Source organism: Leucoraja erinacea, unplaced genomic scaffold (assembly GCF_028641065.1).
Source record: "Leucoraja erinacea ecotype New England unplaced genomic scaffold, Leri_hhj_1 Leri_391S, whole genome shotgun sequence".
In the NCBI taxonomy this organism is placed as follows: domain Eukaryota; kingdom Metazoa; phylum Chordata; class Chondrichthyes; order Rajiformes; family Rajidae; genus Leucoraja; species Leucoraja erinaceus.
Genome location: NW_026576292.1, coordinates 52,742 through 67,500, shown reverse-complemented (window position 1 = coordinate 67,500; position 14,759 = coordinate 52,742). Strand labels below are relative to the sequence as shown.

General features: G+C 51.0%; 1 protein-coding gene across 1 annotated transcript in view; it reads left to right on the top strand.

Moving 5' to 3' along the window:
• LOC129693692 (carcinoembryonic antigen-related cell adhesion molecule 5-like) overlaps positions 1-13,261 on the top strand; it is a 52,484-nt gene extending 39,223 nt beyond the window's left edge. Inside the window, exons 10-11 of the mRNA XM_055630475.1 lie at positions 2,783-2,826; positions 12,726-13,261. Of these exons, the coding sequence (XP_055486450.1) occupies positions 2,783-2,826; positions 12,726-12,842 (161 nt within the window). The 3' untranslated portion in view covers positions 12,843-13,261. The remainder of the gene's footprint in view (positions 1-2,782; positions 2,827-12,725) is intronic.
• Positions 13,262-14,759: the final 1,498 nt, after the last annotated feature.

Sequence of the window (14,759 nt, the reverse complement as noted above, 5' to 3'; positions counted from 1 at the left end):
AACTCAGTATCCCGTACCTGCCTTCTCTCCATACCCCCTGATCCCCTTAGCCACAAGGGCCACATCTAACTCCCTCTTAAATATAGCCAATGAACTGTGGCCTCAACTACCCTCTGTGGCAGAGAGTTCCAGAGATTCACCACTCTCTGTGTGAAAAAAGTTCTTCTCATCTCGGTTTTAAAGGATTTCCCCCTTATCCTTAAGCTGTGACCACTTGTCCTGGACTTCCCCAACATCGGGAACAATCTCCCTGCATCTAGCCTGTCCAACCCCTTAAGAATTGTGTAAGTTTCTATAAGATCCCCCCTCAATCTCCTAAATTCTAGAGAGTACAAGCCGAGTCTATCCAGTATTTCTTCATAAGACAGTCCTGACATCCCAGGAATCAGTCTGGTGAACCTTCTCTGCACTCCCTCTATGGCAATAATGTCCTTCCTCAGAGTAGGGGAATCGAGGACCAGAGGAGATAGGTTTACGGTGAAGGGGGAAAGAGTTCATAGGAGTCTGATGGGCAACTTTTCCACACAGATGGTGGTGTGTGTATGGATACGCAGAGAGTTGTGAGTTTGTGGGGTTCTCTGCCTCAGAGGGCAGTGGAGGCCGGTTCTCTGGATGCTTTCAAGAGAGAGCTAGATAGGGCTCTTAAAGATAGCGGAGTCAGGATATATGGGGAGTAGGCAGGAACGGGGAACTGATTGGGGATGATCAGCCGTGACCACATTGAATGGCGGTGCTGGCTCGAAGAGCCGAATGGCCTCTACTCATGTGCCTATTATCTATCCACTATTGTTTATTGAATTCGCCGCCTCTGGGACTCAATTCCTTGGAGCGCAGGAGAATGAGGGGCGATCTTATAGAGGTGTACAAAATCAACAGGGGAATAGATCGGGTAGACAGACGCACAGAGTATCTTGCCCAGAGTAGGGGAATCGAGGACCAGAGGACATGGGGTGAGGTGAAAGGGAAAATATTCTGAGGGGCAACTTTTCCAAACAGAGGGTGGTGGGAGTAGCGAACGAGCTGCAGGAGGGGGTAGTTGAGGCTGGGACTATTCCAACGGTTAAGAAATAGTTGGGCAGGTACATGGATAAGATGGGTTTGGAGGGATATGGACCAAACGCGGGCAGGTGGGACAAGTGTAGATGGGGCATGTTGGTCGGGTGGGACTAGTGTAGATGGGGCATGTTGGTCGGGGTGGGACTAGTGTAGATGGGGCATGTTGGTCGGGGTGGGACTAGTGTAGACGGGGCATGTTGGTCGGGGTGGGACTAGTGTAGACGGGGCATGTTGGTCGGGGTGGGACTAGTGTAGACGGGGCATGTTGGTCGGGGTGGGACTAGTGTAGACGGGGCATGTTGTTCGGGGGGGGACTAGTGTAGATGGGGCATGTTGGTCGGGGTGGGACTAGTGTAGATGGGGCATGTTGGTCGGGGTTGGGACTAGTGTAGATGGGGCATGTTGGTCGGGGTGGGACTAGTGTAGATGTGGCATGATGGTCGGGGTGGGACTAGTGTAGATGGGGCAAGGGGGGGTGGGACTAGTGTAGACGGGGCATGTTGGTCGGGGTGGGACTAGTGTAGATGGGGCATGTTGGTCGGGGTGGGACTAATGTAGATGGGGCATGTTGGTCGGGGGGGGACTAGTGTAGATGGGGCATGTTGGTCGGGGTGGGACTAGTGTAGATGGGACATGTTGGTCGGGGTGGGACTAGTGTAGATGGGGCATGTTGGTCGGGGTGGGACTAGTGTAGATGGGGCATGTTGGTCGGGGTGGGACTAGTGTAGATGGGGCATGTTGGTCGGGGTGGGACTAGTGTAGATGGGGCATGTTGGTCGGGGTGGGACTAGTGTCGATGGGGCATGTTGGTCGGGGTGGGACTGGTGTAGATGGGGCATGTTGGTCGGGGTGGGGCTAGTGTAGATGGGGCATGTTGGTCGGGGTGGGACTAGTGTAGATGGGGCATGTTGGTCGGGGTGGGACTAGTGTAGATGGGGCATGTTGGTCGGGGTGGGACTAGTGTAGATGGGGCATGGTGGTCGGGTTGGGACTAGTGTAGATGGGGCATGTTGGTCGGGGTGGGACTAGTGTAGATGGGGCATGTTGGTCGGGGGTGGGACTAGTGTAGACGGGGCATGTTGGTCGGGGTGGGACTAGTGTAGACGGGGCATGTTGGTCGGCATGGGACTGGTTGACGGGGGTGGATCTAGTGTAGGTGGGGCATGTTGGTCGGGGTGGGACTAGTGTAGATGGGGCATGTTGGTCGGGGTGGGGCTAGTGTAGGTGGGGCATGTTGGGGTGGGACTAGTCGGGGTCGGGACTAGTGTAGATGGGGCATGTTGGTCGGGGTGGGACTAGTGTAGATGGGGCATGTTGGTCGGGGTTGGACTAGTGTAGACGGGGCATGTTGGTCGGGGTGGGACTAGTGTAGACGGGGCATGTTGGTCGGGGTGGGACTAGTGTAGATGGGGCATGTTGGTCGGGGTGGGACTAGTGTAGATGGGGCATGTTGGTCGGGGTGGGAGTAGTGTAGATGGGGCATGTTGGTGGGGGTGGGACTGGTGTTAGGGTTGAGGAGGGAAATACAGATCAAATGGCGGAATAATCACAATGGGCCGAATGGCCTAATTCTGCTCTTGGGACATAACCCTATGAAATATTCCTCAGTTGTGAACCTGGCATAAGAGAGGAGGTTGGGGGCGGGGGACTGGAATGTTTGATGAACACTGTTGAACTGTTGACTGACTCTGCCAACTTTGATTTTGATTTTGATTCTGTTATTTAGAACTGGAGCAATCTAACAATGGGACAAGCGCCGCATCAGCACAGGTAAACGACATTCAAATACATTCTCACCGTGACTCTCAGCTATCTGAATTCAATGGCCAATAGGTGCAGGAGGAGACCATTCGGCCCTTCATAGAAACATAGAAACATAGAAATTAGGTGCAGGAGTAGGCCATTCGGCCCTTCGAGCCTGCACCATTCGCCATTCAATATGATCATGGCTGACCATCCAACTCAGTATCCCGCACCTACCTTCTCTCCATACCCCCTGATCCCCTTGGCCACAAGGGCCACATCTAACTCGCTCTTAAATATAGCCAATGAACTGGCCTCAACTACCCTCTGTGGCAGAGAGTTCCAGAGATTCACCACTCTCTGTGTGAAAAAAGTTCTTCTCATCTCGGTTTTAAAGGATTTCCCCCTTATCCTTAAGCTGTGACCCCTTGTTCTGGACTTCCCCAACATCGGGAACAATCTTCCTGCATCTAGCCTGTCCACCCCCTTAAGAACCCCTTCGAGCCAGCACCGCCATTCATTGTGATCATGGCTGATCGTCCCCAATCAATCACCCGTCCCTGTCTTCTCCCCATATCCCTTGACTGCTCTAGCCGCTAAAGCTCTTTCTAACTCTCTCTTAAATCCATCCTCTGTGGCAGGGAATTCCACAAATTCACAACTCTCTGGGTGAAAAAGTTTTGTCTCACTTCAGTTTTAAATGGCCTCCCTTTATTCTAAGACTGTGTGGCCCCTGGTTCTGGACTCCCCCGACATTGGGAACATTTTTCCTGCATCTAGCTTGTTCAGTCCTTTTATAATTTTATACATTTCTACGAGATAACCCCTCATCCTCTAAACTCCAGTGAATACAAGCTTAGTCTTTTCAATCTTCCAATCAAACTAACGAATTTATTTCAAGAGGGCATGTATAGGAGCAGGAGCAGGAAGGTTCTACTGCAGTTGTACAGGGTCTTGGTGAGACCACACTTGGAGTATTGCTTACAGTTTTGGTCTCCAAATCTGAGGAAGGACAGTATTGCCATAGAGGGAGTGCAGAGAAGGTTCACCAGACTGATTCCTGGGATGTCAGGACTATCTTATGAAGAAAGACTGGATAGACCTGATTTATACTCTAGAATGTAGGAGATTGAGAGGGGATCTTATAGAAACTTACAAAATTCTTAAGGGGTTGGACAGGCTACATGCAGGAAGATTGTTCCCGATGTTGGGGAAGTCCAGGACAAGGGGTCACAGCTTAAAGATAAGGGGGAAATCCTTTAAAACCGAGATGAGAAGAACTTTTTTCACAAAGAGAGTGGTGAATCTCTGGAACTCTCTGCCACAGAGGATAGTTGAGGCCACACAGTTCATTGGCTATATTTAAGAGGGAGTTAGATGTGGCCCTTGTGGCTAAGGGGATCAGAGAGTATGGAGAGAAGGCAGGTACGGGATACTGAGTTGGATGATCAGCCATGATCATATTGAATGGCGAATGGTGCAGGCTCGAAGGGCCGAATGGCCTCTACTCCTGCACCTATTGTCTATGTTTCTATGTTTCTATGAGCACTTTTGGGCCACGTATCTGAGCAAGAATCACTGTATCCAGGCCTTTCGCTATTCTGTACTTTTCAATCAGGTCCCCCCTTCATTCTTCAAAACTCCAGTGAGTTCAGGCACGGTACATCAAACGCTCATCATATGTTAACCCATTAATTCCCGGGATTGTTCTTCTCTCCAGAGCCGACATATCCTTCATCAGACAGGAGGCCCAAAATGAGAATGCAGGGTGACTTGGACAGGTTGGGGGAGTGGGCAGATGCATGGCAGATGTAGTTTAATGTGGATGAATGAGAGGTTATCAAACAAGAGGATGGCAGATGAGGGGAGAACTTCATTGAAACGTTCCCCAATAGTGAAAGGCCTGGACAGAGTGGTTGAGGAGCGGATGTGTTCCATTCGGCCCTTCGAGCCAGCACATGGCGTCAAGTTGGGAAAAGGGGAAGTACAACGGGATCTGGGGGGTCCTTGTTCATCAGTCTATGATAGTAAGCATGCAGGTACAGCAGGCAGTGAAGAAAGCCAATGGCCTGTTGGCCTTCATAACAAGAGCAGTTGAGTCTAGGAGCAAAGAGGTCCTTCTACAGTTGTACAGGGCCCTGGTGAGACCACACCTGGAGTATTGTGTGCAGTTTTGGCCTGTTGGCCTTTATAACAAGAGGAGTTGAGTCTAGGAGCAAAGAGGTCCTTCTGCAGTTGTACAGGGCCCTGGTGAGACCACACCTGGAGTATTGTGTACAGTTTTGGTCCCCTAATTTGAGGAAGGACATTCTTGCCATTGAGGGAGCCCAGCATAGGTTCACCAGGTTAATTCCCGGGATGGCGGGACTGTCATATGCTGAGAGAATGGAGCGGCTGTGGGCTTGTACACTCTGTGGAGTTTAGAAGGATGAGAGGATATCTTATTGAAATATACAAGATTGTTAAGGGTTTGGCAGAGGCAGGAAACATGTTCCCGATGTTGGGGGAGTCCAGAACCTGCGGCCACCGTTTAAGAATAAGTGTTAAGCCATTTAGAACGGAGACGAGGAAACACTTTTTCTCACACAGGGGCTTGAAGGGCCGAATAGCCTGTATTACTGCCCCTATTGTCTATTGTGTTGGAGCCTTTGCATTACACTGCTGTGTTTGTATACAAACCCTCATGAAATAAATGTTTTGTTAGCATTGTTTCAGTTTAAGAATAAGGGGTCGGCCATTCAGAACGGAGATGAGGTAACATTTTTTCACACAGAGAGTTGTGAGTCTGTGGAATTCTCTGGATGCTTTCAAGAGACGTCTCTTAAAGATAGTGGAGTCAGGGGATATAGAAACATAGAAACATAGACAATAGGTGCAGGAGTAGAGGCCATTCGGCCCTTCGAGCCTGCACCATTCGCCATTCAATATGATCATGGCTGATCATCCAACTCAGTATCCCGTACCTGTCTTCTCTCCATACCCTCTGATCCCCTTATCCAGAAGGGCCACATCTAACTCCCTCTTAAATATAGCCAATGAACTGTGGCCTCAACTACCCTCTGCGGCAGAGAGTTCCAGAGATTCACCACTCTCTGTGTGTGAAAAAAGTTATTCTCATCTCGGTTTTAAAGGATTCCCCCCTTATCCTTAAGCTGTGACCCCTTGTCCTGGACTTCCCTAACGTCGGGAACAATCTTCCTGCATCTAGCCTGTCCAACCCCTTAAGAATTTTGTAAGTTTCAATAAGATCCCCTCTCAATCTCCTAAATTCTAGAGAGTATAAACCAAGTCTATCCAGTCTTTCTTCATATGGGGAGAAGGCAGGAACGGTGTACTGATTGGAGATGATCAGCCATGATCACAGTGAATGGCGGTGCTGGCTCGAAAGGGCCGAATGACCTGCATACTCTCCACATCCACTCTATCCAGGCCTTTCACTACTGGGGAACGTTTCAATGAGGTCTCCCCCTCATCCTTCTAAACTCCGGGGGGAGGGTGGGGAATGGGTGCCTCTGGAGGTGTGAGTGAGTGTGTGTGTGTGTGTGAGTGTGTGTGTGTCTGTGTGAGTGAGTGTGTGTGAGTGCGTGTGTGCGCGTGTGCGTGTGTGTGTGTGCGTGTGAGTGAGTGAGTGTGTGTGTCTGTGTGTGTGTCTGTGTATGTGTGTGTGTGTGTGTGTATGTGAGTGTGTGTGTGTGTGTGTGTGTGTGTGTGTGTGTGTGTGTGTGTGTGTGTGTGTGTGTGTGTGTGTGTGTGTGTGTGTGTGTGTGTGTGTGTGTGTGTGTGTGTGTGTGTGTGTGTGTGTGTGTGTGTGTGTGTATGTGTGTGTGTGAGTGTGTGGGTGTGTGTGTGTGTGTGCATGTGTGTGTGAGAGTGTGTGTGTGTGTGGGTGAGTGCGTGGAAGAGAGAGAGAGAGAGAGCAAGAGACAGAGGGAGTGTGTGAGAGAGAGCAAGAGAGAGGGAATGTGTGTGTGTGAGAGAGAGAGCGTGAGAGAGAGACCACAGAGAGCAAGAGACAGAGAGAGAGGGAGTGAGAGAGATAGAAAGAGGGAATGTGTGTGTGAGAGAGAGAGAGAGGAGAGTGTGTGTGTGTGTGTGTGTGTGTGTGTGTGTGTGGTGTGTGTGTGTGTGAGAGTGTGTGTGGAGCCACATCTGTGCTCTGCTGATGATCCAACAAGCTGCAACATGTTGTTCAGCTAAAGGGTTGCACATTCCCTGAGCTGACAAACCCTGCGAAACATGTCTAAACTCCACTGGGACCTCGGTGAAATTTAAATTCACTTCCTTCAATAATCTGCTGATCTAAACTGACAGAACGACACAGCACAGAAACAAGCTCTGAGAACCAAAGACACATCGAAAATAGGCGCAGCAGGAGGCCATTCGGCCCTTCAAACCAGCACCGCCATTCAATATGATCATGGCTGATCATCCACAATCAGTACCCCGTTCCTGCCTTCTCCCCATATCCCTTGATTCCTTTAACCCGAAGAGCAAAATCTAACTCCCTCTTGAAAACATCCAGTGACTTGGCCTCCACTGCCTTCTGTGGCAGAGAATTCCCCGGGTGGAAACGTGTTTCCTGATCTCAGTCCTAAATGGCCGACACTTTATTCTCAAACTGTATGTGACCCCTGACTCTGGACACTCCCAGAGAAGAGGCCGTTCGGCCCACCGTGTCCGCGCCTACTAGCCATCGCCCGGTCACTAACACTAGCTTACACAAACCAGTGAGGTAGAAGGGAGGTCAGGACCTCTACCTCAGAAGTCTTTCATTGCAAAAGGATTTGAGTATAGGAGCAGGGAGGTTCTACTGCAGTTGTACAGGGTCTTGGTGAGACCACACCTGGAGTATTGCGTACAGTTTTGGTCCCCTAATCTGAGGAAATACATTATTGCCCTGGAGGGAGTGCAGAGACGGTTCACCAGACTGATTCCTGGGATGTCAGGACCGTCTTATGAAGAAAGACTGGATAGACTTGGTTTATACTCTCTAGAATTTAGGAGATTGAGAGGGGATCTTATAGAAACTTACAAAATTCTTAAGGGGTTGGACATGCTAGATGCAGGAAGATTGTTCCCGATGTTGGGGAAGTCCAGGACAAGGGGTCACAGCTTAAGGATAAGGGGGGCAATCCTTTAAAACCGAGATGAGAAGAACCTTTTTTCACACAGAGAGTGGTGAATCTCTGGAACTCTCTGCCACAGAGGGTAGTTGAGGCCACACAGTTCATTGGCTATATTTAAGAGGGAGTTAGATGTGGCCCTTGTGGCTAAAGGGATCAGGGGGTATGGAGAGAAGGCAGGTACGGGATACTGAGTTGGATGATCAGCCATGATCATATTGAATGGCGAATGGTGCAGGCTCGAAGGGCCGAATGGCCTCTACTCCTGCACCTAATTTATATGTTTCTATGTTTCTATGACTTCTCTCTAGTTGGTGAGTTTCAATGTGCCCCACCTCCTAATTATTCTAAACTTCAGCGAGTACGGGCCCAACGCCCACAAACGCTCATCGTAAACGCTAACCCACTCGGTCCTGGGATCATTCATGTAAACTCTGCAGAGCCGGCACATCCTTCCTCAGATACGGGGCCCCAAGACTGCTCACAATATTCCAAATGCTACTCCAAATGCGGCCTGACCAGCGCCTTATAAAGCCTCAGCATTACACCCCTGTTTTCGTGTACATGACAATAGACAACAGGTGCAGGAGTAGAGGCCACTCGGCCCATCGAGCCAGCGCCGCCATTCAATGTGATCATGGCTGATCATCCCCAATCAGTTCCCCGGAATCTGTAGAATTCTCTGCCACAGAAGGGTAGTCGAGGCCACACAGTTCATTGGCTATATTTAAGAGGCCACAGATTCACACAACTCTCTGGGTGGAAAAGTTTCTCCTCATCTCAGTCCCAAATGGCCACAGATTCACACAACTCTCTGGGTGGAAAAGTTTCTCCTCACCTCAGTCCCAAATGGCCACAGATCCACACAACTCTCTGGGTGAAAAAGTTTCTCCTCATCTCAGTCCCAAATGGCCACAGATTCACACAACTCTCTGGGTGGAAATGTTTTTTCACACCTCAGTCTTAAATGACCTCCCCTTTCTTCAAAGGCTGTGGCCCCTGGTTCTGGACTCGCCCAACATTGGGAACATTTTTCCTGCATCCAGTCCTTTTATAATTTTATATGTTTCTATAAGAAACCCCCCACATCCTTCTAAACTCCAGTGAATACAAGCCTAGTCTTTTCAATCTTTCCTCGTATATTTAAGAAGGAGTTAGATGTGGCCCTTGTGGCTAAAGGGATCAGGGGGTATGGAGAGAGGGCAGGTACGGGATACTGAGTTGGATGATCAGCCATGATCATATTGAATGGCGAATGGTGCAGGCTCGAAGGGCCGAATGGCCTCTACTCCTGCACCTATCTTCTATGTTTCTATGTTTCTATGTTCCTGCCTCCTCCCCATATCCCCTGACCCTGCTATCTTTAAGAGCCCTATCTAGCTCTCTTGAAAGCATCCAGAGAACCTGCCTGAGGCAGAGAATTCCACAGTCTCACAACTCTCTGGGTGAAAAGCCCTCTCGAAATAATGGCTTGCATTGAGCTGGCTTTCGCTTCTGTCAATTCGACTTGCAGATTAGCTTTTTGGGAATCCTGCACCAGCTCTCCCAAGTCCCTTTACACCTCCGATTCCTGGATTCTCTCCCCATCTGGGAAATAGTTGATGCCTTTAGTACCGACCAGAATGTGTGACGTTCTAATGTACTTTGACAAACCCGCTTCTGAATGTCCTGCTTCCAACTAAACTAATCTTCAATAACCTTTCAATCTGATTGTAATTCTGTACCTGGTTGGGTTTCAACAGTGGAATGAATGCGGGGTTAATCACTGATCACTAAACTCAGTTGAGGAAGTGAAACTCGATACAAAACCGGTTTTTAATTCCTAGGAACGCAGTTATTCTTTGTTGCAGGTCATAACCTTGGAAGTAGGAATGAACCAGTCACTGTGCAAATTCCACACAGACATATAATATTGAGCGTAGCAGCTGTGAAGACTCAAGTAGAGAGAGTACAGAGGAGATTTACTAGAATGTTGCCTAGGTTTCAACAACTAAGTTACAGAGATAGGTTGAATAAGTTAGGTCTTTATTCTCTGGAGCGCAGAAGGTTAAGGGGGGACTTGATAGAGGTCTTTAAAATGATGAGAGGGATAGACAGAGTTGATGTGGACAAGCTTTTCCATTTGAGAATAGGGAAGATTCAAACAAGAGGACATGACTTCAGAATTAAGGGACTGAAGTTTAGGGGTAATATGAGGGGGAACTTCTTTACGCAGAGAGTGGTGGCGGTGTGGAATGAGCTTCCAGTGGAAGTGGTGGAGGCAGGTTCATTGGTATCATTTAAAAATAAATTGGATAGGCATATGGATGAGAAGGGAATGGAGGGTTATGGTATGAGTGCAGGCAGGTGGGACTAAGGGGAAAACAAATTGTTCGGCACGGACTTGTAGGGCCGAGATGGCCTGTTTCCGTGCTGTAATTGTTATATGGTTATATGGTTATAAGTAGGTTCTCGACCCGAAACGTCACCCATTCCTTCCCTTCAGAGACTCTGCCTGACCCGCTGAGTTACTCCAGCACTTTGTACCTGTCCACGTTCCACACAGAGATGCTGCCTGTCTGACCCGCTGAGTTACTCCTCATCTGTTCAGTTCAGTTTAGTTTGTTGTCATGTGTTCAATAGCAGAGAGGATGTTTCCACTAGTGGGAGAGTCTAGGACCAGATGCCGTAGTCTCAGACTTAAAGGAAGTTCCTTTAGGAAGGAGAGTTTGAGTAGGCTGGGACTCTATTCCTTGGAGCGCAGGAGGATCGGAGTGTTGGGGGTCTGGGGGTGGGGTGTGGTTGTGGGTTGTAGGGAGAGGGTGGGGGTGTGGTTGGGGTTGGGAGGGGTGTGGGATGTGGGTGGGGGTGAGAGGTTGTTGGGGTTGGTGTGTGGGGTGTGTTTGGGGGGAGGGGGTGGGGTTGGGGTTGTATGGGAGGTGGGTGCGGGGTGAAAGGTTGTAGGGGGTGGGTTTGGGGGGATGGTGGGGTTGGGGTTGGGGGTGAGAGGGTGGGGTTTGGGGTTGGGGGGGTTGGGGTGTGGGCTGGGAGGGTGTGGGATGTGGGTGCGGGTGAGAGGTAGTAGGGGGTGGGTTGGGGTGGAGGGGCTGGGGTGGGGGAGTGGTGGGTGTGTGGGTGGTTGATAGGTTGGTGGGGTGGGGGTGGGGTGGGGTTTGGGGTTGTGGGTGGGGTTTGGGTGGGGTTGGGGTTGGGGTTGGGGTTGGGGTTTGGGTTTAGGGGTGTGGGGTTGGGGCTAGGTTTGGGGTTTGGGGCTGGGGTTGGGCCTGGGGTTGGGGTTGGGGTTGGGTTTGGGGTTGGGGTTGGGGAGAGGGTGGGGTTGGGGGGGGGGGTGGGAGGGTGGGGTGCGGGTGAGAGGTTGTAGGGGCTGGGTTGGGGTGAGAGGGTGCGGTTGGGGTTGGGGTTTGGGGTTGGGGTTGGGGTGGTGTTTGGAGGGGAGAGGGTGGGGTTGGGGTTGGGGTGTGGGGGGGAGAGGGTGTGGGATGTGGGTGCGGGTGAGAGGTTGTAGGGGCTGGGTTGGGGTGAGAGGGTGGGGTTGGGGTTGGGGTGAGAGGGTGGGGTGGGGGTTGGGGGGTGGTGGGGGGTGGGGGTGGGGTTGGGGTGGGGGGGGGGTTAGGGTGTGGGTTTGGGTTTGGGGTTGGGGTGAGGTTGGGGTTGGGGTTGGGGTTGGGGTTGGGGTTGGGGTTGGGGTTGGGGTTGGGGTTTGGGTTGGGGGTGGGGTTGGGGTTGGGGTTAGGGTTTGGGTAGAGGGTTAGGGATTGGGTTTGGGGTGGGGTTGGGGTTGGGGTTGGGGTTGGGGTTGGGGTTGGGGTTGGGGTTGGGGTTGGAGTTGGGGTTGGGGTTGGGGTTGGGGTTGGGGTTGGGAGTTGGGGTTGGGGTTGGGGGGAGGGGGTGGGGTTGGGGTTGGGGGGGTTGGGGTTGGGGGGAGAGGGGTTGGGGGGGTGTGGTTGGGGTTGGGGTTGGGTTTTGGGGTTGGGAGGGGGGGGGTTTTTGGGGTGGGTGGGGGGTTGGGGGGGGGAGGGTGGGGGTTGGGGTGGGGTTGGGGGTTGGGTTGGGGGTAGGATGGGGTTGGGGGTGGGGTTTGGGGTTGGGGGAGGGGTAAGGTTTAGGGTTAGGGGTGGGGTTGGGTTGGGTTGGGGTTGGGGTTGGGGTTGGGGTTGGGGTTGGGGTTCGGTTTAGGGGTTGGGTTTAGGGTTAGGGGTGGGTTTGGGGTTGGGGTTGGGGTTTGGGGTTGGGGTTGGGGTTGGGGTTGGGGTTGGGGTTGGGTTTGGGGTTGGGGTTGGGGTTGGGGTTGGGGTTGGGGTTGGGGTTGGGGTTGGGGTTGGGGTTGGGGTTGGGGTTGGGGGAGGGGGGGGGGAAGGGCGAGGGTTGGGGGCTGGGGAGGGGGGCGGGGGAGGGGTGGGGTTGGGGTTGGGGGGCTGTTGGGGGGGTTGGGTGTGGGGATTGTGGTTGCGGGTGGGAGGGAGGGGGTTGGGGTGGGTTGGGTGGGGTGAGGGGTTGGGGTTGGGGTTGGGGTGGGGTGTGTGTTTCTGGGTTAGGGGTTGGGGTTGGGGTTGTGGGTTGATGGTTGGGGTGTGGGTTGGGTGTGGGGTTTAGGGTGTGGTGTGGGTTGGGGTTTGGGGTTGGGGTTTGGGGTTGGGGGTGAGCTCTGGTTTTCAATATGACACAACTTTGTAGGAAGAACTAAACTAAACTAAATCATGGATTGAATTGAATGGCGAGGCTGGCTAGAAGGGCCGAATGGCCTACACCTGTATTATTTTTTCCTCCATGTTTCGATGACCCATTTTCTTGGTTATATTACAGGCTAGAGAGGTAGATGTGATCTACATGAGACCGCAGATTATCGGTCCGGGTGCGAATCCGAGCGGGGAGATAGTAATCGATAACAGGACTGACTACGCTGAGCTGAAATACCGATGATCCCAAGACTACACCTCACCACCTCCACCTCCACCCATCTCCAAATCTTCACGGACCACCCGCTGCCTGGAAAGCCCCCGGAACGTCAGCTTATTTACTTGTTGAAATTCAGGATGAGAGGATATCTTGTAGAAACATATAACATTCTGACGGGATTGGACAGGCTGGATGCAGGTAAAATGTTTCCCCGTGTTGGGGGGAGTCCAGAACCGGGAAGAAGTGAGGAAAAGGAATCCGACCTTCCTGTCCTTGGGCCTCCCCCATGGCCAGAGTGAGTCCCACCGCAAATTGGAGGAGCAGCTCCTCATATTCCGCTTGGGTAGTTTACACCCCAGCGGTATCAACATTGACTTCTCCAATTTCAGGTAGTCCCTGCATTCTCCCTCCTTCCCCTCCCCTCCCCAGCTCTCCCACTGTCTCCGCCTCTCCCCTCTTTCAACTCAACCCTCACCACCCCACCCCCCCACCACCCTCACATCCATCCTCGGCCCGAAACGTCACCTATTCCTTCGCTCCATAGATGCTGCCTCACCCGCTGAGTTCCTCCAACATTTTTATCTACCATCGATTTTTCCAGCATTTGCAGTTTTTTCTTAAGCACCTTATCGCCTCAGCATTGCATCCCTGATTTTTTACATTGTCTAACGTGGTATGAATATTGAATGATCTAACTTACAAACATAGACATAGAAACATAGAAAATAGGTGCAGGAGTAGAGGCCATTCGGCCCTTCGAGCCTGCACCATTCGCCATTCAATATGATCATGGCTGATCATCCAACTCAGTATCCCGTACCTGCCTTCTCTCCATACCCTCTGATCCCTTTAGCCACAAGGGCCACATCTAACTCCCTCTTAAATATAGCCAATGAACTGGCCTCAACTACCCTCTGTGGCAGAGAGTTCCACAGATTCACCACTCTCTGTGTGAAAACAGTTCTTCTCATCTCGGTTTTAAAGGATTTCCCCCTTATCCTTAAGCTGTGACCCCTTGTCCTGGACTTCCCCAACATCGGGAACAATCTTCCTCCATCTAGCCTGTCCAACCCCTTAAGAATTTTGTAAGTTTCTATAAGATCCCCTCTCAATCTTCTAAATTCTAGAGAGTATAAACCAAGTCTATCCAGTCTTTCTTCATAAGACAGTCCTGACATCCCAGGAATCAGTCTGGTGAACCTTCTCTGCACTCCCTCTATGGCAATAATGTATTTCCTCAGATTAGGAGACCAAAACTGTACGCAATACTCCAGGTGTGGTCTCACCAAGACCCTGTACAACTGCAGTAGAACCTCCCTGCTCCTAGACTCAAATCCTCTATGGCAAGAATGTCTTTCCTCAGATTTGGAGACCAAAACTGTACGCAATACTCCAGGTGTGGTCTCACCAAGACCCTGTACAACTGCAGTAGAACCTCCCTGCTCCTAGACTCAACTTCAAGTACCTCTTGCATTCCTCCTCTCTCCATCCCTCCCCCACACCCAAGTCGCACCAGCTTCTCGTTTTCACCCAACAAACAGCTAACAATGGCCTTTTCCCTTTACCATCGCTACGTTTTTGCCCACCCTTCATTAATTTGTACTCCATCTACCCACATCATCGTCTATATCTCCCGTTTCCCTGATCCCTAACCAGTCTGAAGAAGGGTCTCGAACCCGAAATGTCTCCCCAGAGATGCTGCCTGTCCTGCTGAGTAACCCCAGCATGTTGCGCCTATCTTCTTGAACTGTATAGTTATATTAACGATTTAACCAAAGTACCAAAGTCCTTAAATTACACATCCAGATAATAACAAACGATTTTACGCAAAAGGCAATCTGGTAACAAAATAAATGATTCAAGTATTAAATAACTGTGATATTTAACTGTTTCAGGAACTTAATAAAGATGAATTTATATAGATATATTTAAAACGGAGGG